At 40.1% G+C, this 22,854-nt stretch overlaps 1 protein-coding gene across 4 annotated transcripts in view; it reads left to right on the top strand.

Moving 5' to 3' along the window:
- The window catches only part of RAB3GAP2 (RAB3 GTPase activating non-catalytic protein subunit 2), a 104,123-nt gene that overhangs the window by 75,829 nt on the left and 5,440 nt on the right, over positions 1 to 22,854 (top strand). For all 4 annotated transcript variants that reach the window (XM_051820585.3, XM_051820588.3, XM_089312214.1 and 1 more), the window contains 12 exons: positions 1,314 to 1,527; positions 1,903 to 2,000; positions 3,233 to 3,338; positions 3,946 to 4,106; positions 5,128 to 5,356; positions 9,439 to 9,612; positions 9,712 to 9,818; positions 12,206 to 12,272; positions 13,777 to 13,847; positions 17,691 to 17,726; positions 18,931 to 19,005; positions 19,314 to 19,532. In XM_051820585.3, the coding sequence (XP_051676545.1) occupies positions 1,314 to 1,527; positions 1,903 to 2,000; positions 3,233 to 3,338; positions 3,946 to 4,106; positions 5,128 to 5,356; positions 9,439 to 9,612; positions 9,712 to 9,818; positions 12,206 to 12,272; positions 13,777 to 13,847; positions 17,691 to 17,726; positions 18,931 to 19,005; positions 19,314 to 19,532 (1,557 nt within the window). The remainder of the gene's footprint in view (positions 1 to 1,313; positions 1,528 to 1,902; positions 2,001 to 3,232; positions 3,339 to 3,945; positions 4,107 to 5,127; positions 5,357 to 9,438; positions 9,613 to 9,711; positions 9,819 to 12,205; positions 12,273 to 13,776; positions 13,848 to 17,690; positions 17,727 to 18,930; positions 19,006 to 19,313; positions 19,533 to 22,854) is intronic.

Below are 22,854 nucleotides of genomic sequence, written 5' to 3'. Positions count from 1 at the left end.
TATATGACCTTTATATAGCATTTTAACAATCTGTGCATGATAGTCTCCAGCCATTATAAATGATAAAAGAGTTAAGTTTTTAAGAGTCTTTTGGTTTTCTATCTACTTTAGCATAGTATAAAATAGTTTTAAGCAATAGGAAGGTCCAAGTTGGTTAAGTGACATCCACAGAATTGCCTAAACACTTCACAGATTCTTCACTGCCTAATTTTCTCTTAACATCTAAATTCCCATGTGTACATCCTGCCAAAGAGAGTTGAATATACATAATTAATAATCCCCTGTAGGATTAATTTCCACTTGACCGATCCTGTATAGTATGCAAATTTAGAACAATTATGAAGCTGTAAGAATCAATTGGCAGATTGATTTTTTAAAAGTACTTTTTAAGAATTAAAATTATATTTTGCTAGTAAGACCATTTGGATGCTTCAAAAATATGCATCTGGCTCTAGGCTGAATAGGTAATTTTGTGCATGTAAAACTAAAATTTGGATCTGAAGAAGTTTATTTTTCACATTTGAAAGAAATCACATTTAAGTTTAGTATATGGAACTACTAGTATTGTTTTATAGCATTTCGTGGTTTACTTCTTGTTTAAAAAACAATATCTTAAAGTAAATAAATAAATGACACTCCTCTTGTTTAAGAATATGGCTTAAGTTCCATGGGGGGAAAAAATTTGCTTGCTGTGGGAAATTTATGGTCTTTGAGTGTGCATGTGTATGTGTATACGTGTCCCTAATTTAGTAGTGTCAAGAGATGTTTCTGCATAAATGGTGTGTGAAAATAGCTTGAAAGGCTGGTAGGTTCTGTCTGTGACTTTTCAGTCTTAGAATCTCTGAGAGTCATATGTTTATATTTGTAGATATAATAATAATTGTATTCTCATATTTTTATTATATAGTGTTTAGAATATTTTGCTTATTAAATAAACATATAAGTTCAAATAGTTCCTTAGTTTCCTCACAGTGACAAGAACTGTAGTTGATAAATGTCTTAATCTTTATTCTGATTATGTAATATTATGTTTCTTAAAAATTCCAACCTTTTACAAGAGTAAGAAACTGAAGAAGGTCCTAAAGTGGTACTTTGGTAGTAGGTAGTGTTTTGAAATCAGTTTGTCTTATTTAAGTAACCTCCCACTCATGAAATACAGAATTTTAAACAGAGTGCATTGTAGCTATTGCATTAATTTAAAAAGCCATGCTTTGCTTACAGCTTTGAATTTCAGTTCAGATAATGGGGTTGATACATGTGGATGTGTAGAAAAAGACACAGTCTGATCAGAATTTTTTTTTTCTATTTTTAAGGACTTGGCTTTGTTACTAAGGCTTGATGAAAAGGAGCTGCTCAAGCTCCAGACATTATTAGAGAAATATAAGCAAGAGAGCATCAGGACTACTGTGAGATTTTCTGATGATAAGGATGGTGTGTTGCCTGTAAAAACATTCCTGGAACATTTAGAATATGAGAAAGATGTGCTCAATGTAAAAAAGATAAGTGAAGAGGAATATGTGGCTTTAGGTAGGTGAAATAATAAACTACTTACGTATCCTCCCACTTCTAGAAGCCTGATAGAAATATTCAGCATCTCAGTGATGCATTTTGTTTTGAAATTAAATTAACTGAAGAATTTAATGTATATTGTTTGGCCAACACAAGGTAATTTTGGTATATATGCACTATGTCATGCAAATTGTATCTTATTTGTAAGTATATTAAAGCTATAATATTAGAAGTGAAATGAATTGCTTTCTGCTCTGTAAGCAAATTGAACCCTTATTTTGTCTTCTCTCATGCTGTTTTACTCCCCTGGAAGTCTAGATTGCAATGTAGGAAGATTATTAGTCCCAGTGGTAAGTTATCATAGGCTAATGTGTTTGAGTTTTGTTCTACTAGGCAGTTTCTTTTTTTGGAAGTGTTTACATGGAGAAAGCTCCACTGAGGATATGTGTCATGCTTTGGAGTCAGCTGGACTTAGCCCTCAGCTCTTACTGGTAAGATTTAGTTGCTGGATGCTGTTCTTCCCTGCACTTGTCTTTTATCATAGAACCTTCAAAAAAAAATGATCAGAGAAGTTTGCAATCACTATATTTAATAGAATAGTATTTTTTGTTCCCTTTTCATTTTTTAAAGAATTTATTTTATTTGAGAGGCAGAGAGACAGACAAGGCAAGGGCAAGATCCAAGCTCCGGGTCCTCCTTTTCTCTCCAGTCCAACCTATAGCTCACTGGCTGACCCCTCATCAGTCTACAGAGAATCCATGCTCACATAGTGGTATCCTTTCTGGTAATAAGTTACTTAGTAGAAGGTCGAATTAGAAAGCAGTGTTTACCTCAAAGAAGAGTTGAAGGAGTGGGTGTGTGGCAGAGATTAAATCACCTCTTGGGACACTCACATCCCCTATCAGGGTGCCTGGTTTGAGTCCCAGCTACCCCTGCTTGCAGTCCAGCTGCCTCCTTATATGTACCCTGGGTGATGACCCAAGTACTTGGATTCCTGCCATGCACGTGAGAGATCCAGAATGAGTTCTGAGTCCTGGCTCAGCCTTGGCTGTTGTGGGCATTTGGGGAGTAAACTAGTTGATGGAAGATTGATATATCTATCTCTCTATCTCTCCCTCTTTCTGCCTTTCAAATAAAATATAAAATTAATCAATTAATTAAAAAAGATGTGCTGTCTTAAAAAAAAGAGATGGAAACAGTCCAACAATTAATGTAGACCCTTAGGTAGACAGGTCTCTTGTTTTACCAACACATTATTTTATCTAACAACCAATCACTTCTTTTGTTTTTTGTTTGTTTGTTTGTTTTATTTGACAGGCAGAGGTACGTAACAAAGGGAGGGAGAGACAGAGAAAGGTCTTCCATCCACTGGTTCACTCCCCAACTGGCCACAGTGGTTGGAACTGGTCCAGGAGCTTCTTCCGGGTCTTCCACATGGGTGCAGGGGCCCAAGCACTTGGGCCATCCTCTTCTGCTTTCCCAGTATAGCATAGCAGAGATCTGGATTGGAAGTGAAGCAGCCAGGACATGAACAGGCACCTATATGGGATGCCAGTGCCACAGACAGAGACAGTCTGCTACGTCACAGTGCTGGCCCCCAGCCACCTATTTTCCAACCCAAAAGGTTGCTCCATTTGTATACACAGGAGTTCTCTAGAAAAGTGCATCATTGTGTCCATGCTGAATACGTTTTTAGACTTACAGAGATTTAATTTGCTTTCAGTCTCTACTCCTGAGTGTTTGGCTTTCTAAGGAAAAAGATATTTTGGATAAACCGCAGTCTGTCTGCTGTCTTCATACAATGCTGTCCCTCCTGAGTAAGATGAAAGGTAGGACACTGGAGAGTGTGGGGGCTCAGCAGTCTCCAGCTTTGGGTTGCTGCTCTTCAGAACAAAGTATAATATTTGAAATACCACAAAAACAGGAGGGAGGGTAGTTTTCTTAACAAAAATATACTATAGAATAGAAATCATTTCCCCATAGAGATTCTTTCATGTTTTAATAGAAAGCACTTAATGCATTTGAGGTATACTTTAAGAAAATTAAATTTACATTTTGTGTCATTAACCTTATATTTTGTGAAGTGATTAATACATTTTTTAGTAAGGAAAATCGAGTGGTTTCTGGTTAAGGTTAAGGTAACATTTTTCTTATTTTTGGTATGATTATCAAAACAATAGTGTGTTATTTTGAAATAATCTTAGTTTTCAGTAATGATGAAAAAATTACAGGTAGGGATTTAATACTGATTCAGAAATAGGATGACTAACAGAGCACAAATATATGGAATATAAATGGTCTGAATAAAATAGATTATGGATTTATTTTCCAGTTCATTCAGAAATATAAAGTTAACATGTTCAACATGAAAGTTTAGGCAAAAAAAAAAATCAACCATGTAAGAGTTTGTTTTGAATTTGCTCCCTATCCTTGTAGTGGCCATTGATGAGACGTGGGATTCCCAGTCTGTTTCCCCTTGGTGGCAGCAGATGCGCATGGCCTGTATTCAGTCTGAGAACAATGGAGCTGCTCTGTTATCTGCACATGTTGGGCATTCTGTTGCTGCACAGATATCGAACAATATGGCAGAGAAAAAAGTAAGTGGGGGAAGGAGCAGCTTAGATCTGTATCCATCCAGTCTCCCAAGCCACGCTTTCCTTTTCTGAAAGCCTGCTTATCTTCAAGATTATGAAACATCTAGAATTTCGGGTATATGTCCAATCATTTGTTATTTGTTGAGACTTTTTTGGGAGGGAGAAGAAGGGAGCTGCCCTTAACTTGTATGTTCAGATGCTATACTTACTTGACTTCAGCTGGGCCCCTGGCGTGAGGGAGAAGTGCTGAAGCTGCCACTCGGAGAACTGGCTTTCTGCCAGTTGTCATGAGTCCCTGTAGAATGAGTCTCCTGGCTTTGGGTTCTTCATCCACAGGAGGTCAGGGTTAGACTGTATTACTTCTTGCCTTTGTTCTAGTTATAAACTTCTATGATTATCTTCCCTTCCATACAGCTAGAATTGAGTGGTTGCAATGTAAGGTTTCTATTCATAGCTGCTTTGTGGCTTTTCCTCATCTCGAGGATGCAATTTTTTCTAAGGAAAAAACTAACACACCATGTATTTTGTGGTGGGTCAAATGATTTTTTTCTAGGAAGATGTTACTTTAAGTTGGTGAGACACCTGAGTGTGCAGTGATTCACTTACCAGTGTCAGTAATTAAAGGTTACATTTAGTGTCACCAGATTACTATGTTTATACTGATAGGAAATTTCAGATACTTTTGTAAGGTGACAGGTACATCCTGAAGAGGTACCCACAGGAAAAACTGTCCTGATTGGTACCCACAGGAAAAACTGGCCCTTGCCATGATGGGACACAAGACTCTGAAATGTACACTGGCCAAATTGGGTCATTACCGCAGGGCTCCGTGTAAATGCCTTACCCCAGTATCCTTCCTTCTGAGGCTCACGTTTCATCCAGGCCAGTAGTAGTTTTTGTGAAACAACCTCTGTATGTTGCTTTGTGATGCATCCTTCTGTCCAAAAGCCTTCAAGTTCAAAGCCAATTCAAGTTCATGCGATTTTCATCCTTGCCAGAGAATCACCAGTGTACTTTCTGTTAGTTTTCCCAAACAGCTTTGGGTACTGATTGGGAGGCGCTCACTGATTCCTGGGAGGCCCTTTCCCTTGACACTGAGTACTGGAAGCTGCTGCTGAAACAGCTGGAGGACTGTCTCATCCTCCAGACTTTGCTCCATAGCAGAAGAAGTCTTCCAGCCTCCAAAGTGTCTGCACTGCAGGCTGAGCCGCTTCCAAGGCTTTCTGTTAAGAAACTACTAGAAGGAGGAAAAGGTAAGCTGAGTTGTATTTGAGCATCTGCATCTATGCTTTCATGGCATGAGTTTTTTTTTTCTTTTATAATTAAAATGACTTGGAGGGATAGGGAAAGAGAAATACCTTCAGATTTTAAAAATAAAATGACCCTCCATATACTTCTCAATTAATTTTCTCTAAGTTTGATTTGGTCAGGTCTCTGTTCAGGAAGCCCCAGGTACTGCGCGCTGCCTTGCTACATAAGCATTCATTCTTCTAGCGTGTCAGAGGGCCTCAGGAGTCCTCCCTTTGCCAACTGCAGGTCTGTGTGAGGCCAGGTTTTCCTCATCAACTTTGACCACAACAGATCACCATAGAGATTGAATGCCGAAGCTGATTGGGAGAGAATTGAGATATAAGACAGACATTAACTCAATGTGCGGAATTTTAATCTTCTCACTAAATATCACTTGTGGGAGGGGAAGGTGAACATTTGGCACACGGGTTCAGATGCCACTTGTGACACCTGCATCCCATATGCAAGTAAATGAGTTCAAGCCCTGGCGTTATTCCTGATTCTGGCTTCCTGTTCATGCCCCACTCTGGGAAGCAGCAGATGATGGCTCAAGTTCTTGGGTCCCTGCCAGCCACATGAGAGACCTGGATTAAATTCCAGGCTCTGGGCTTTGGCCTACCCAGTCCTGACTGTTATGGGGAATGAACTAGTGGATGGAAGATCTCTCTCTGCCTCTCCCTCTGCCTCTCTTTTCTTTCAAATAAATTTTAAAATAAGTTTAAAAAGTTTTAAACATAAATATATTTGTTGTGTTTTAAAAATTTTATTTTCATAAAATACTATTAGTATGTAATTGGGTTAGTTTTTATTTTAAAGTGAATAAAATGTTTTTTAAATTTCTGATTTATAGTATCAACAGATAAAACCCATATACCAAAGTTTTTTGGTATTGTCAACAATTTTTTTTAACAAGATTTATTTTTATTTACTTGAAAGGCACAGTTAGAGAAAGAGAGATCTTCCATTTGGTGGTTCACTCCCAAATAGCCACAACAGCTAGGGCTGAGCCCAGCAGAAGCCAGGAGCCCAGAGGTTCTTCTGGGTCTTCCACATAGGTTCAGAGGCCCAAGCACTTGGGCCATCCTCTGCTGCTTTTCCCAGGCCATTAGCAGGAAGCTGGATTGGAAGTGGAGCAGCCAGAATCCAAACCTACACCCATATGGGATGTGGGCATTGCAGGTGGCGGCTTTAACCCACTAGAACATAAGAACCGGCTCCTGTCAACAATTTTCAAGAATTTAAGGAGTCATAAAACTGAGAAGCTTGAAGGTCACTGGAGTCAATTATAAACTCATCCTTACTCTCCAAGAGCTTGACTTTGAATCTAACTCATTTTTCTAATCCTTGCTCGCTTGCTTCCTAAGTTTTAGTTAGAATGAAGCATCCCTATAACTCCCATCTTTGGATCTGAGTCTGTTCTCTTTTCCCATCCCGCTGTCCCTGGTATCTAAATATTACTTATCTTTCAACGTCCAGCTCAAGTGCCACCTGCTCCAGGAAATCTTTAGGATCCATTCACTGCAGATGTTCTCCTCTGCCTCCTACCCACCGTAGGACTTTATTCCTCTTTTCTGAAGCTCACATTCCACTGCCCTCGAGTCATTTAGGTTCCAGTGCTTCCATCATGCAGGAACATAAACTTCCTACATTTTGAATTATTTTGGAGATCCTCACTCTTCTTATCAACACTTCTGTTCAGCAGTTGATAGCAGCATGACTGTATTTCTAGATTTATAAATACCCATGTATTAATACATTTTCATTTAATACATTCTCTCACTTTATAAGACTTAATTTCATATAAGACTTAATTTCATCGTAAACTTACACTAACTACTTACTACACTAACTACTACTTACTGCACCTAGTGAATGTATAGGGGCACCATTTTTTCTTTGGACAGGCAGAGTTAGTGAGAGAGAGAGACAGAGAGAAAGGTCTTCCTTTTTCCATTGGTTCACCCCCCAAGTGGCCACTATGGCTGGTGCGTTGCGGCTGTCGCGCTGTGCCAATCCGAAGCCAGGAGCCAGGTGCTTCTCCTGGTCTCCAGTGTGGGTGCAGGGCCCAAGGACCTGGGCCATCCTCCACGGCACTCTTGGGACACAGCAGAGAGCTGGACTGGAAGAGGAGCAACCGGGACAGAATCCGGCACCCCAACTGGAACTAGAACCTGGGGTGCCGGTGCCGCAGGTGGAGGATTAGCCTAGTGAGCTGCGGCACCAGCCATAGGGGTACCATTTTAATAGTACTCTAAGCAAAATATTCAGTGGATTAATTCTTCAGTGAAAAGTATCAAATAGTTAGAGGCCACAAATAATTTTTTTTAAAGATTCTTTATTTGAAAAAGTTACACAGAGAGGCAGAGAGAGAGATAGAGAGAGGTCTTTCATCCACTGGTTCACTCCCTAACTGGCCTCAACAGTTGGAGCTGTGCCGATCCGAAGCCAGGAGCTTCTTCCGGTTCTCCCATGTGGTTGCAGGGGCCCAAGGACTTGGGCCATCTTCTACTGCCTTCCCAGGCCATAGCAGAGAGCTGGATCAGAAGTGGAGCAAACCAAAGCCCATATGGGGTACCAGCACTGCAGGTGGTGGCTTTACCCACTACGCCACAGCACCGGCCCCCACAAGTGAGAAATTAGATCACCTAGTGTACTGCTGTTGCGTATGTTCTCTGATGATTGTGAATTCACTGTGAAGCATTCTTTGTATGCAATGGTTTTTATTAGAATCAAAATAGAGAAGACAAAGAAAAATGTTTTATAAATTGTAGAAGAATATATAACTTGTTTTCATTAGTAAACAGGACTCTTCAAAGGTCTTAGATGTTTTTCAGCTTGGATTTATAGTTTTTATAATATTGACTGAAACATGGTGTAGATTAAGTCACTGATTACCTATGGCTGAATTTTTCCCATAAATATACAGACAAGTTAGTTGATTATTAAAAATATTATTGGGGAGGCCATTGTGGTGCATCTGGTGGAACTGCAGGTTGGGATGCCCAAATCCCAATTTGGAGTGCCTGGTTTGAGTCCTGGCTGCTGTGCCTCCATCCCAGCTTCCTGCTAATGCATTCTGGGAGGTAGCAGGTGGTGGCTTAGGTACTCGGGCTCCTACCACCCCCATGTGAGACATGGATGATGTTCTGGGCTTCTGACTTCAGCCTACCCAGCCGTGGCTATTGTAAAGGCATTTGAGGAATAAACCAGTTAGATGGAAAAATCTCTCTCTCTCACTCACTCTTTCTGCTGCCTTTCAAGTAGGTAAAAAATAAACATTTTTAAAAAAATTAATGTTCTGTGAAGCCTAGATAAGTGTCTTGCTAATCAGTCTTTCACTTATAATGTATATAAAAATGTTTTTAAAATGTATTCATTCCTAGCCGGCGCCGTGGCTCAATAGGCTAATCCTCCACCTTGCGGCGCCGGCACACCGGGTTCTAGTCCCGGTTGGGGCGCCGGATTCTGTCCCGGTTGCCCCTCTTCCAGGCCAGCTCTCTGCTATGGCCAGGGAGTGCAGTGGAGGATGGCCCAGGTGCTTGGGCCCTGCACCCCATGGGAGACCAGGAAAAGCACCTGGATCCTGGCTCCTGCCATCGGACCAGCGCGGTGCGCCGGCTGCAGCGGCAGCCATTGGAGGGTGAACCAACGGCAAAAGGAAGACCTTTCTCTCTCTGTCTCTCTCTCACACTGTCCACTCTGCCTGTCAAAAAAAAAAAAAAAAAAAATGTATTCATTCTGTGTCTGGTAAAGTGAATTTTTAATTTGTGGACATACAAAGTATGTGGTACCCAGACATATGCATTTATATTTAGTTAATGTTATCTGAGAGTATAAAAAATTCCTGATAGCAGATAGCTTACTTATCCGCTGTGGGATGGCTGGTGGGTAGTAATATGACTGTAAATCTTGTGGCTTTTGGGGATCACTTTTAGGCTCAGGCCTGAATATGACATACCTCTTCATAAGAGAACACAGCTCATATACTGTTACTGGTTTTTACGTGTTGTAAATTTTCATTTTCTTTCTTGTCTTTGAACTGTAGGTGGCATTGCAGACAGTGTGGCCAAGTGGATATTTAAACAGGACTTGAGCCCTGATGTATTAAAACTGGCTAATAAGGAAAAAGATTTAGAAAATCCAGATGAACCCAAAGAAGGTATTAACAGAGGTTTCCTTGAGGTGTCAGAGGTGGAGATGGACTTGGGAGCCATACCAGGTGATACACACGTAATGAGAAATACGAAATCCAGAGCTGAGAAATGGGGCTGAGTCTTCATGAGGGAAAGTGTAACATCACCGCTCTTCTGACTTTCAGACCTGCTGCACTTAGCCTATGAGCAGTTTCCTTGTAGCCTTGAGCTCGACGTGCTGCACGCACATTGCTGTTGGGAGTATGTTGTTCAGTGGAATAAAGATCCAGAGGTGAGATTCTCAGTACCCTTCCAGTCTCATTCTGTTTCTGTGCTCAGGCTCTGGGTGTGGGGAGGACTATTTAATTAAGTAACTTGATGAACACTGGCTTTTTCTTTTTTGTAGTGTCTCTGTACTGGTGATTGTGGTAGAACTTTTTCATATATTACCTCTTATAATCCTCACAAGAAGCTATGAATTTTAAGTATTATCATTAATCCCCACCCTAGAGAAGAAAAAACTGTGGCTCAGAGACGTTAATTTCCTTATCTAAGGATACACTACCAAATAAATGTCAGGATTTAAGCATAGGTTCCTGCTTGTCAAAATCCAGTATGTTTTATACTACTACTGCGTAGTTGAGACAAGGTTTTTTTATTTCCTTATGAATTCCTACATGAGGAGCCCCTACCTAACAGGCTGTTCTTAGTATTATATTGATCATGATAAAATTAGAGTAATGATCCTGATGTTAGCCTAGTGCGTGATACTCAGATGTGTCTGTATTAGTTTGTAGCTCTTATACCTGTCTCAGAAAAACAATGAAAAGAGCTGTATTGTGTGGCTCTGTCAGGCATCATCTTCTACCACTTGTGGTAGCTACTGTCTCTCCCCAGGCCCTGGGAGAAGTTCCAGTCTTGGACCTGGATGCCAGGTAGATGGCTGACTAACATCTGTGCTCTGGCCAGTCACTGAATCTGTTTCTGCACTACCTCCTCGCTTTTCTAAAGAAGATCCCAGTGTTCCAGGGTTGATACCAGGATGACATAGATGTGAGACATATGGTGACTGTTCCTCTCTGCAAATCCCTCCCCCACCTAGGCCTCCTTAGTCAGGGCTCTGGTAAATTATTCCTCTCAAGCAAAATTCTTTCTTTTTGTTGTCATATCAGGTTGCATTCTTGCAAAAAAAATTCATGATGAACCGATTCACATTTATATATGAACTTTACTGATACTCTTCCTTCTTAAAAAAAATTACCTATTCACTTACACATTAAAGGAAGACACTAAAAAAATAGGTGACTTAAATGAAAGAATGGTCTTCGGTCAGTTAAACTTTAGCCTAAATGTAAGTGTAGGACAGAAGATCCGCTTAGTGCCCCTCAAGTCACCCTCTTCAGGTGACTACAGCCTGAATTGTAGTTGTATTTAGACTCTCTTCCTTAAATACTTTTTCCATCCCATGAGAAAAATGTTGGAACTAAAATGATGACATGATTTCTAAAATCTGAATGAGTGAATTCTAGTTTAAGTAAGTAAGAAGAAAATTCTACAACATTCATTTGTAAACCGAAGGTGCTTGCGTAATAGAAAACTGATGCCACACTCATTGCCACTACTTATACAAGTAGCCAGTAAGTCATAGCACACAGCTAGTGACCTTTGTGAATGATTCTGAACTTTTGTGTAGATTTTCTGCTAATATGAGCACTATAATACCAGTCATCTTCAAAAGTTATAGCGGCTTATAGAGAAGATGGGTGCATGGTACCTGACATTTTGATTAGTCTCACCATTAACCAGTTAGTGCCTGCGTTGAAATAAGTGGCTGCTTTTCTTATTTTTCTGTTTAGTATTCATCTTCTTGCCCCATCCAATGCTTATTTCAAATCCACACACACATATACTACTTTATTAGTCTCAAAAGAATTGACTATCTCTGGAGAATTTCCAGCATCAATATTGTTGTGAATGGTGATATGTCTTATCTGTGTACAGGCTACAGAATTACTTAACAAAGACCTGGATAATTCCATCAGTATCACATACTGATATTTGGGTTTAATGTGTGAACTTCCTTGATTAGAAAGAGCTGAATTTCAGATAGCCTTTCTAATATTTCATAGATCTTTCTCTGCTTTTTTTTTTCTTCTTGATACTTTCCACTATTCACACTGTATAAATTACTTGTATTTATTGTCTAGCTCCTTTGCTAGAATGTAAGCTCAGTGAAAGCAAGGATTTGGATCTGCTCTGTCATAGTATCCTTGATGCCTCAAACAGAGCTTTGTGCATAGGGGATGCTCGATAAATGTTTGTTGAATGATGAATAAATGAATGAATGGATTGTGTTTACAAAAAAATTCATTGTCTTCATGTCTGTGTGAAGTTGATTTATTAGGAAGAACACTGCTGTGATATACAAACCACAGTGCATTTGAATCCAGGTGTCAGTATATATGATTTGGGAATTTTTAGAAAGTAATCATTATGTAAGAAATGTGAACTTGACAAGCAAAGTTATATGAGATGTTACTTGTTACCTAATATTTCCATGTTTTATTATAACATTCTTAAATAGCTTTATACAGAAATGTATGTAGTTGGTCACCACTGATATTTGAAACACCTACTAAATGATGACTTCTTTTCCCCTCTTTTTTCTCTGTATGTAAGGAAGCACGTTTTCTTGTTAGGTCAATAGAACACTTGAAGCATATTCTTAATGCACCTGTACAGAATGGTAAGTAAACGGATATTAAACACATCACTGACGGATTCAAATGAGGCATCCTGATTAACAGGATGGGAATAAATTTGTTTGCCTGTTACCTATCCTGTGAGTTTTACTGTAGATTGTTATATGCAAAGTGAAGGCTGTTTTAGCTACCTGGAAAACTGCTATTCATAAAGAAGTTAGGGAATAGGTAGAAACTATCTTTTTTTTAAAGATTTATTCATTTATTTGAAAATAATACAGACAGAGGTGGGGAGAGACAGAGAAATCTTCTACCAGCTGGTTCACTCCCCAAATGGCTGCACTGCAAGAGCTGGGCCAATTCCAAGCCAGGAGCCAGGAGCTTCTTCTGGGTCTCCTATGTGGGTGCAGGGGCCTCTGCTTTCCCAGGTGCATTAGCAGGGAGCTGGATCAGTAGTGGAGCAGCCGGGAATCAAACCAGTGCCCATATGGGATGTCAGCACTGCAGGCAGCAGCTTAACTTCCTACACCACAGTGGTGGCCCCGAAACTGCTCTCTTCTGTCCCCAGGCTGTTACCCCTAAATGTAAGCAAAGGAGCTATTGTGGACACATCATTGATGTCTTCTTTAGTTCACAGTTAGAGAAGGACAGCCTTCTCAGGATTATAATTCTAGGTGAAAAAGCAGTTAGTCAAAAACTTTGTTAAGCTAGACCTTGGAAATCATCTGTGTTCTGTTTTTTTTAATCCATGTGAATATTCTCCACTGGCTACTATTCCATAGGGACTGCTGATATTCCCTTGAAAAAAATGTTACAAATTACTATAGAGAAGCAGCCATTTCCATTTAATAGGTAGATGTTTCATTGTAAGAACTGAGATGGGGACCGGCGCCTGCAATGCCAGCATCCCATATGGGCACTGGTTCGAGACTCGGCTGCTCTACTTCCGATCCAGTTCTCTGGCCTGGGAAAGCAGTAGAAGATGGACCAAGTCCTCGGGCCCCTGCACCTGTGTGGGAGAACCGGAGGAAGCTTCTGGCTCCTGGCTTCAGATCAGAGCAGCTCAGACCGTTGTGGCCAACTGGGGAGTGAACCAGCAGATGGAAGACCACTTTCTCTGCCTCTCCTTCTCTCTCTGTGTAACTCTGACTTTCAAATAAAATAAATAAATCTTAAAAAAAAAAGGAATTGAGATGAACACTAAGCTAGTTAGTAACTTAGTAAGTAGTGAGCCTAGGTGTTGGGCTGGATGAGGAGGAATATCACCTTATTATGTCTATGTGTAAATTCTAAAGCAGATATTTCTTCACCTTCTTGTAAATCTTTCCTTATGCATATTGACTATTTACGTGTACTCTGATGTAGCTTAGTTCTGACTTCTGTAAAGATTTCATTAACTTTATTACGTAAGAGAAAAAATGACACCTAAATACATAGCCCTTATATAAACTTACAGAAGATAGTAGTTCTTTATGATAAAAGTGACACTATGTAAGTGTCCTCTTTACTCTTTTACATTCTGTTCACCACTTTACTTTTTCTGTTTAGGTATTGCACTGATGATGTGGAACACATTCTTGGTTAAAAGGTTTTCTGCTGCTGCATACTTGATGGATAAGGTAAGGTAATTTTAAAGTTCGTGTACTGACTTTTTGTTTATTTGGTTCCCTTAATTGATATCAACAAGGTTGTTTACATCGAATCTTGTCAGACTGTTATTTGTTATTCTATTTTATTAACGTTCAGTTAAATGTAATTCTCAGTGCTGGCATTTTAATGACATGAAGAAGAGCTCTGAATCCTTGGAAAGGTTGAATTCTGTAATTAATACACAATTATTCTTAAGTGTTGAAACTTAACTGAAAAGTGATCTCTGTTAAATATAAGAGTGGGAATAAGAGAGGGAAGAGATGTACAATTTGGGACATGCTCAATCGGACTTGCCTCAAATGGTAGAGTTAGAAACTTACCAGGGGATTCCAATTCAATCTCATCAAGGTAGCATGTAGCAATGCCATCTCACTAGTCCAAGTGATCAATTGCTGTTCACAATTGATCATAATGATAGGACTAAGAGTCAAAAGGATCACATAAACAAGACTAGTGTCTGAAAATACTAACCGATAGATTAAAAAAAAGGGAGAGAATGATCCAACATGGGAAGCGGGATACACAGCAGACTCATAGAATGGCAGATGTCCTAAACAGCACTCTGGCCTCAGAATCAGCCCTTAAGGCATGCGGATCCAGCTGAAAAGCCCATGAGAGTATTTCAGGCATGGAAAGCCAAGACACTCTGGCAAAAACAAAACAAAACAAAGACCTAAATGAAAGGTCTCTGCGAGTGAGATCCCTGTGGAAAGAACAGGTCATCAAAGAAGGAGGTACCTTTCTCTGAAGGGAGGAGAGAACTTCCACTTTGACTATGACCTTGTCTAAATATGATCAGAGTCGGCAAACTCAAAAGGCTTCCATAGCCTTGGCAACTCATGACAAGAGCCTAGGGGGATTACTGATGCCATAAACAAGAGTGTCAATTTGTTAAGTCAACAACAGGAGTCACTGTGCACTTACTCCTCATGTAGGATCTCTGTCCTTAGTGTGCTGTACATTGTGATTTAATGCTATAACTAGTACTCAAACAGTATTTTTCACTTTGTGTTTCTGTGTGGGTGCAAACTGTTGAAATCTTTACTTAATATATGCTAATTTGATCTTCTGTATATAAAGAGAATTGAAAATGAGTCTTGATGTGAAAGGAAGGGGAGAGGGAGTAGGAGAGGGGAGGGTTGCCGGTGGGAGGGAAGTTATTGGGGGGGAAGCCATTGTGATCAATAAGTTGTACTTTGGAAATATATTTATTAAGTAAAAGTTAAAATAAAATAAAAACGAAAAGCCAGGATTTGCATTTTATTTTAAATTAGAACATACAAACATTCATGTTTTCACCAAATGTTTTAGTTACAGGGCCAACAGATGAGGGAACTTTAAATTGTTCCTGGGAAGTAGAATTGAAAGATAAATTATAGTGCCAAAAAATTCTGAAATCCAAGTATCCAAAGGGGCCTTCAAAATGTTCATGGAAAATACATATTATGAAAAAACCATGGAATTTCAGAAAATTTTTGTACCAAAATAAACAGCTTTTAATTCCATTCTTCCAAGATCTTTTTGAGGTACCCTTGCTTTTTTTGTTGTTGTTGAGTGGGGTTGATTTCAGTTCTGCTTTGGTTTTCTTGTATAAACCCCATGCACAGTGCATTGCCTGTCACTACTGATCCTATTTCTTTAAAGTTGTGATAACATTCAAGTGTAAAATCTGTAGATTTTTTACAATTATTCTCCTAATCCAGATAGTTTCTCTATATCTAATCCAGAAGACCTAGGGGTTACTCTCCTCCATAAATCTTTCTAAAAAATATATCATAACACATATGTAAATAACTCCCCTTTTGTCTCATGTATATTTCATCATTTATTTAATTGAATCACACACCTACATGACATGTCCAGCCAGCATGTAGATTTTGGAACAAGCGTAACATCTAAGGCTAGAACTCAGCTGACAGGACAGAAGTTGCTAGCACACTGGAGAAGAGCCACCTAGCCTCAAGCAGTGTGGCCCAGCATGCTTGTCTGTGTGTTTTATAGGCCAGTGCAAACCTAACTTATTCTGGCCTAGATTAGGTAAGTGTTGAGAGAATCACCACTATAATAGCAACATATTCTTTTAAATGTATGGTGATAGTGTATGGTGATAGTCATTCTTACACCAGAAATAGCACTACTGCTGCTCCCTTCAAAGTGCTTTCTCGATCATGCTGATAGTTAAATCTACTCATTCTTTCCTCTGTGCTTATCTTCCTGCCTGCTTTTAACTACTCCTGAGAACTTACTTCTTTGGGCCTCTTTGATGTTGGTCTCCTATGCTTTTTCTCTGATCATCCCTTTGTTGAGATGATAATAATAAGCAGTTTATATGTTTGTTACTATTTATAATTTCACAACACTGTCATATCTGATCCTTAAAACTTTGATTTGGGTGAAAACAGTCTTGAACCAAGAGGCAGAAGATTTGTGACGATTTTTTGAATAAATATTTATTATAATATGTTCACTGTTAATGTGCCTAGGACTCTGCTAGGTGCTGTAGTAGCACAGATTAAAGTCACAGTGCTGGGGAGCCAGCATTGTGGTATGGCAAGTTCAGCAGCTGCCTGCCATGCCAGTATCCCTTATGAGTTCTGGTTCAAGTCCCGGCTGCTCCACTTCTGATCCAGCTACTTGCTGATGTGCCTGGGAAAGCAGCAGAAGGTGGCCCAAGTGCTTGGGTGCATGCCACCCATGCGGGGGATTCAGATGAGGTTTTTTTGCGCCTGGCTTTGTCCTGGCCCAGCCCTGGTTGTAGCAGCCATCTGGGTAGTAAAACAACAGATGGAAGATCTCTCTCTCTCTGTAACTCTGCCATTCAAATAAGTAAATCTTTAAAAATAAATAAATAAATAAAGTCACAGTTCTGGACTTCAAAGAACTCCTAGTCTAAGACAGGTAAGTAGACAAGATGTTTGGGTAGCAAAGAAAAAGTAAATACTTAAATTTTAATATATAAGTGTATTTGAATCAGTAAAAATGGGCAAGAAGAAAATGTGTTCCAGCAGAAAGCCCTGGAAATAGGAGGTAGCTTGTTGTATTGAGAAAACTACAAGTAGTTTAGGCTGGTGGGATGAGGGGCTGAGGGAAGAAGAAAAGCTGAGCGTGGAGGACGTCCTGTGCCAGCTTAGATTATGAGTTTTCTCGACTGCTTAATATAGGATCTGGCACATACGGTAAGGGCTCAGCAAATGGCAGCTGTTATTTTATACTGAAGACATGGGGCAATTTTAATCACAGGAATTACATGCTCAGATTTGGTGTCTGTAGGCCATTTGAATAATCTTGGCTAGGGGTACTGAGGTGAAGTCTTTTTGTCTTGTGTCTCCTGCGAGTTTCTTGTCTCAGAGTGTTTCTGAGAGAGAACTTTTACCTCCAACTTATCACTCCATAGACATGTCCAGTAAAAGCTTCCTAAGTACTCAGTGAATCAAAGCGCTCTTTCTGAGCTAGGATTATAACTCTAACCTTCTTTAAAGTGTTTTTCCCTCTTACTAACCTTGTAAGATCGGTATGCATCTTTATCAAGAAGCAAAATTCTTAGGTGATCTTTATTATTAGCACACTCTGGCTCTGGGCTTTATGGCAACATAGCTCATGAGAGCCAAATTATATGTGAGCTTAGTGTGATACTTTTCAAGTTCTACCACAAAATTAATTGCATCTACTACTGATAAAACTAACAGTTAATTAATGAAAGCTTACCACATTTGAAGTTTTACAATTTGTGTACTTTTTACTTTCTGTACCATTGTAATGTCTTGTTACTTAAATTATTAAATATTATAGCATTTTGTGTCCTTTTGTCTTAGGTTGGAAAATCCCCAAAAGATAGGCTATGCCGAAGGGTAAGTGAAACCCTTACCTAGTGGAATAGCTATGAATCCTACACTTTCTGTAGTAACTTATTAACTGTGCGGGAGGACTTTGCCTGTTACCATTTTGATGACATATTAGGAGATAAGAAAAATGGAAAGAGAATACTTAAGGAAACTGGTGGTGAACTATGGCCAATTTTAATTTACCTTTCCAGATTATCAGAGAGCATATTTAACCTAAGTTTTCATAAGATGTGTTCAACTTTGGACTGTGGACAGGATCGCATGCTGCCATTACTGCATATTTTTGCTCTAGTTCAGATTATAAGTTTATAATAGAAGATTCCAGCATCAAATTGAAGCATATCCATATGTGTCATGAATCTTCCACCTACATGTATTAACTGTCACACAGATATGATATTAACCAAATAATATTATAGCCCACAGACACTGAGCTTATATTTGAGGCCACTGATTAATCGTGGGAGCTTTTACTCAGAACTTTTACATGTTCTTAAGAAATGTTGGTACATGTGAATCCAGCTAATTTAGGCCCATAGCCCCCACAAAAATGACCACTGTTGTAGAATTATTGTGTATTCTTGAGAGTGGTGATGTAATTACAGTTGTGCATGAGTGCACAGGCAGGCACACATATACTTGCTTTATGTACCTTGGGGATGTTTGGGATGTATTGGTTGTTGGTTTAAAAATATCCTGGCCCCTTGGTTAGAGCTTTTAAGACACTACCTGTGGCCAGTGGATGAGTCTGGAATTCTGTTCTCCAGCTAGGGAAATCTAGTTTTGTTCAGAGAATTCAGCTCAGTCCCTAAAAGATGTGCTGAAACCAGACCAGGGTGTTCTCTTAGAACTTTTCAGGTTGGATGCTTAGGTGTGGATCTGACTGTCCACCATGATCCTTTGGCTCTCATAAATGCCTTTGCAAGCTGTGCGGTGCATGTGGGAGTGCTGCCATCTGTTGGGACTGAGGAGAATGTAATTTTACAATACATAAAGCACACTAATTTTTTAATTGACAGTAGTACTACTTTTTTAAAGCCTGAGTTTAAATTTGGTTAACATTAAAGCACCTAAAGGAAGTAACTTATGCCAAAGCTTTAATTTTAAAATTCCTGCCTATTCAGTGTAGAGGTCAATTGCCTTCTGTTGTTTCTCTGGTGTTAACTGTAGCAGTTTCCCTGCAGAGGCTTAATATGTTCCTCTTTAACAGGATGTGGGGATGAGCGACACAGCAGTGACATCTTTCCTTGGCTCCTGTCTGGATCTTCTTCAGACGTTAATGGAGGTAAAAAAAAAAAAAAAAAAAAAAAAAGTCTATTTCCATTCTAAACTGCTCCTGAAATATTACTCTGAACATCATCAGATTTAAGAAAGGACTTTTGTAACAGAATTATTTTTTATTTATTCCCAATTTTTATTTCAGTCTAAATAAAAGTGAAGTTTCTTACTAAAATTAGACTTTGCATTTTTTCCATTTGTGTGTATCTGTGTATGGAATAGGCTTTGCATGGTGCTACTGAGAACCTCTTCATTAGGATAGTTGTAAGTTCTTCTCCAATTCTGAACGCATTCCTCCATTCTCAACACCTTTAGGCAGATGTTAGCAGGGATGAAATGCAGGCGCCTGTCCTGGACACAGAGGATGCCTGGCTTTCTGTGGAAGGCCCCATCTCGATAGTGGAGCTGGCCCTTGAGCAGAAGCACATCCACTACCCGCTGGTGGAGCACCACTCCATCCTGTGCTCCATCCTGTACGCAGTCATGAGATTCGCTCTGAAGACTGTGAAGCCACTTTCACTTTTTGACAGTAAGGTAAGACTTCATCAGATTTCAGAGCCACTTTAGTTTCAAGTTTAGCAGGTACATGGATCTTTCCCCCCGCAAAAAAAATTGACTGATTTGAGAGCGAGCTCCCATCTGCCAGCTCACTCCCTGAATGCTCATAATGGCCGTGGGCCAGAGGCCAAGGTGCAAGCTGATAACTCAATCCAGGTCTTCCACATGGTGGCAGGAACCCAACAATTTGATCCATCACCACTTGCCTCCCAGGGTGTGTTTATAAGCAGGAAGTTGGAGTGAGGACCCAGAGCTGGACATCAAAAGCAGGCAACTTAGATATGGCGCCTAGGCATCTTAACCACTAGGTCAAATGCCCTCATTCCCTTGGCTGGTACAACAGTCCCTCCAGCACTGTGCTGCAAGAGCATAGGCATAATCAAACAATTCCATGCTCGAGACTTCGAGGCTCCTTTGTAGGATCAGGTTCCAGGACCACACATTTTGGTCACTGTGAATGGTAAACTGTCTTCTTCCCCACGCAAGGACTAAATAAGAGACACAGAGGATGCAGATAATTGGAGATAAAATGTCAGCTTTTGTTACTGAGCTTTCTACTGGTAGAAATTAGGTTGCAGAACACAGCTTAGGCTTGTAGGAAAGGGAGTACATTAGTTTACCCTCAGATGCAAGATCTGCACACTCAAGGACAGCATAGCCAGACGCCTGCAAGCCCCCTTAAGGACTTGTGTTCTTCCTGCATGAACACTGCCTCCCTCAGAGGGTGAGCAAGGGACTGCTGAGAATGTTCAGCTTCTTCTCCCAAATCTGGGGTGGGAAACGTCCACCCACGGGCTATATAAGGCCCACGAAGTCATTGGGTCTGGTCCTGCCGAGGCAAACGCCACTGGGACTCAAAAATCAATAAATCTATAACATGTTTATTTTAAAAGATTTATTTTATTTAAAAGGCAGAGGTAGAGAGAGAGTTGGAGGGAGGGAGGGAGGGAGGGAGGGAGGGAGGGAGGAAGGAAGGAAGGAAGGAAGGAAGGAAGGAAGGAAGGAAGGAAGAGGAGAGCGAGTGCCAATCTTCTATCTGCTGATTCACTCCCCAAATGGCTGCAACGGCTGGAGCTGTGGCAAACCGAAGCCAGGAGCTTCTTCTGGGTCTCCAGTGTGGGTGTAGGGGTCCAAACATTTGGGCCCTCTTCCACTGCTTTCCTAGGCCATTAGCAGAGAGCTGGATCAGAAGTGGAGCAGTTGGGTCTCCACTTGGTGCCCATATGGGATGCCGGCATTGCAGGTGGCAGCTTAACCTGCCACACCAAAGCACCAACCCCTAACAGGCTGATTTTTTAAGTTGATCATTTTGTATGGCTCACGAATGATACTATAAATTACCAAATGACCCTTGACAGTAAAAAGGTTTCCCACATCTGCCCTAAATCCACTGGTCTTTTTGGGGGAGCAGCGTGAATTGCAGCAGGAGCCTTGGAATATTCCCCTAATAGAACTCCTGCTATATGGAAACAGAGCAAGGAGGAAGAAGGCTCCCATAGCCATTGCTAAACTTTTCCTAACTTGTCAGCCATTCCTCTCTTGCACCCTGTGCTGTAGCTACTATCTTCCATTTCTCAGAAATCATCTTTATTGCTTTTTGTCCTTAATTCCAATGTTCAATTTTCATAGGTGATAATTTTGTGTGACCAGCTCCTGTTTATTTGTCAGGTTATTAAGTGTCATCTTCCCTTCAAAGGCTTTGTCTACAATCTTTGAACTTAGCATCTCTTTACTATTCGTGTGCCATGCCTGATAGAAAACAAGAGCTCATTAAATTTTTTAATTCATTTATGATTAAGGAGATTTGTTAGAGTTGCAGGGCAGCAGTATGCCCAGAAGATTGGAGGGCACACTGTTTACAATGTGGGAAACACTAGATATCAGGAGCTGATGAGGATATGGATTGAGGCGAGGTTGTAAGAATCATGAAGGGATGTAGAGGATTCAGTAACTTAATGCCAGACTAGATATTCTGCTGAAGGAGACAGAAGGGGTTACAGTTAAATCCAGTTTCAAGCTTGAAAAATCAGGCATGCTGTTTGCAAAGAAGCCTATTTAGAATGATTTTGGACATATTAAGTTTGAAGTATATGTTAGCAGAAATAATACTTTTTAAGAAATGTTTTTAAAGTACTAGAAGTATGGTAATTATAGCCTTAATAACTATATATACTTAAAAATACCGGTTTTGAATGAGTAACTTTGAGACCGTAAAAGTAAAATGTACTTAAAAGTTTATATGTGTAACCATTTATTGTATTTTGAGATTATACATATTTTGTATAAGTGCCTAGCTTGATACTGCCCCCACAGAGGGACCTTGCAGGGGCAGGTGTTTGGCACAGTGGTTAGGGTGACGTCTAGCATACCCACAGCCCATATCAGAGTGCCCAGTTCAAGTCTTGGCTCCTCTGCTTCTGACTAATGTGCACCATGGAAGGCAGCAGGCGATGGCTCCAGTACTTGCATCCCTGCCACCCAGACTTAATTCCTGGCTCTAGCATAACCCAACCCTGGCTGTTGCGGGCATCTGAAGAGTGAACTAGCAGAAAGAAGAGTATCTCTTCTCTTTTTACCTTTCAGATAAAATCAGAGTTAACTTTTTAAAAGTGGGAGTGATTTTATAAAACTAGAATACATCATCCAAAATGACGAGCATGGTGATGTTAGTTCCAACCTATATAACCCAAGGCAGCTGTGTGACTGTCATCTACAGAGGGACAATGAATCTGAATCCCACTGCTATTTTTTGCTTACTAGAAGTAGTTTCTCTTAGCCCATTTTCACATTCAGAAAGTGAAGATGATTATAGTGCCTACCTCATGGTCATTGTGATACTCAATATGCAGTACTAGCAGTATTTGAAATAACAAATAATGTGGTACTATTATAGGCCCTAAGACCAGCAGGTGGGAACTACGTAACAGATTGTGAGTGTGAGTGAGTGAATTCAAACAATGATATCCAAAATGTAGGTTGCCCTGTGAAGTCTGAGTGGCTTTAACCTACTTGGCAGTCCTACTGCATGACCTGGAGTCGTAGGCGACTAGGTATGGAAGGACATCGGAAGGTATCTGGGACAACTCAGTTGCAGAAGATGAAACAACAAAACAGGAGATGGTGAGGACACTGGCCACGGTACCCTGGCTAGAAGTGGTGGACTAGGAAAGACTTTTGTTCTGCATTGCATTTACTGCCAAGGAACTTATGAAATCTTATTTGCAGATATTCTGACTCTTCAAATACATCTGTTATCTTAAGTCATTTTTAAGCAGTCTGACAAGTTGCTTTTAAAAAG

Source organism: Oryctolagus cuniculus, chromosome 13 (assembly GCF_051225735.1).
Source record: "Oryctolagus cuniculus isolate XC-2025 breed Fujian yellow rabbit chromosome 13, ASM5122573v1, whole genome shotgun sequence".
Lineage (NCBI taxonomy): Eukaryota > Metazoa > Chordata > Mammalia > Lagomorpha > Leporidae > Oryctolagus > Oryctolagus cuniculus.
Note: the sequence above shows the minus strand (reverse complement) of the source record. Positions and strands in the feature narration are given on the sequence as shown.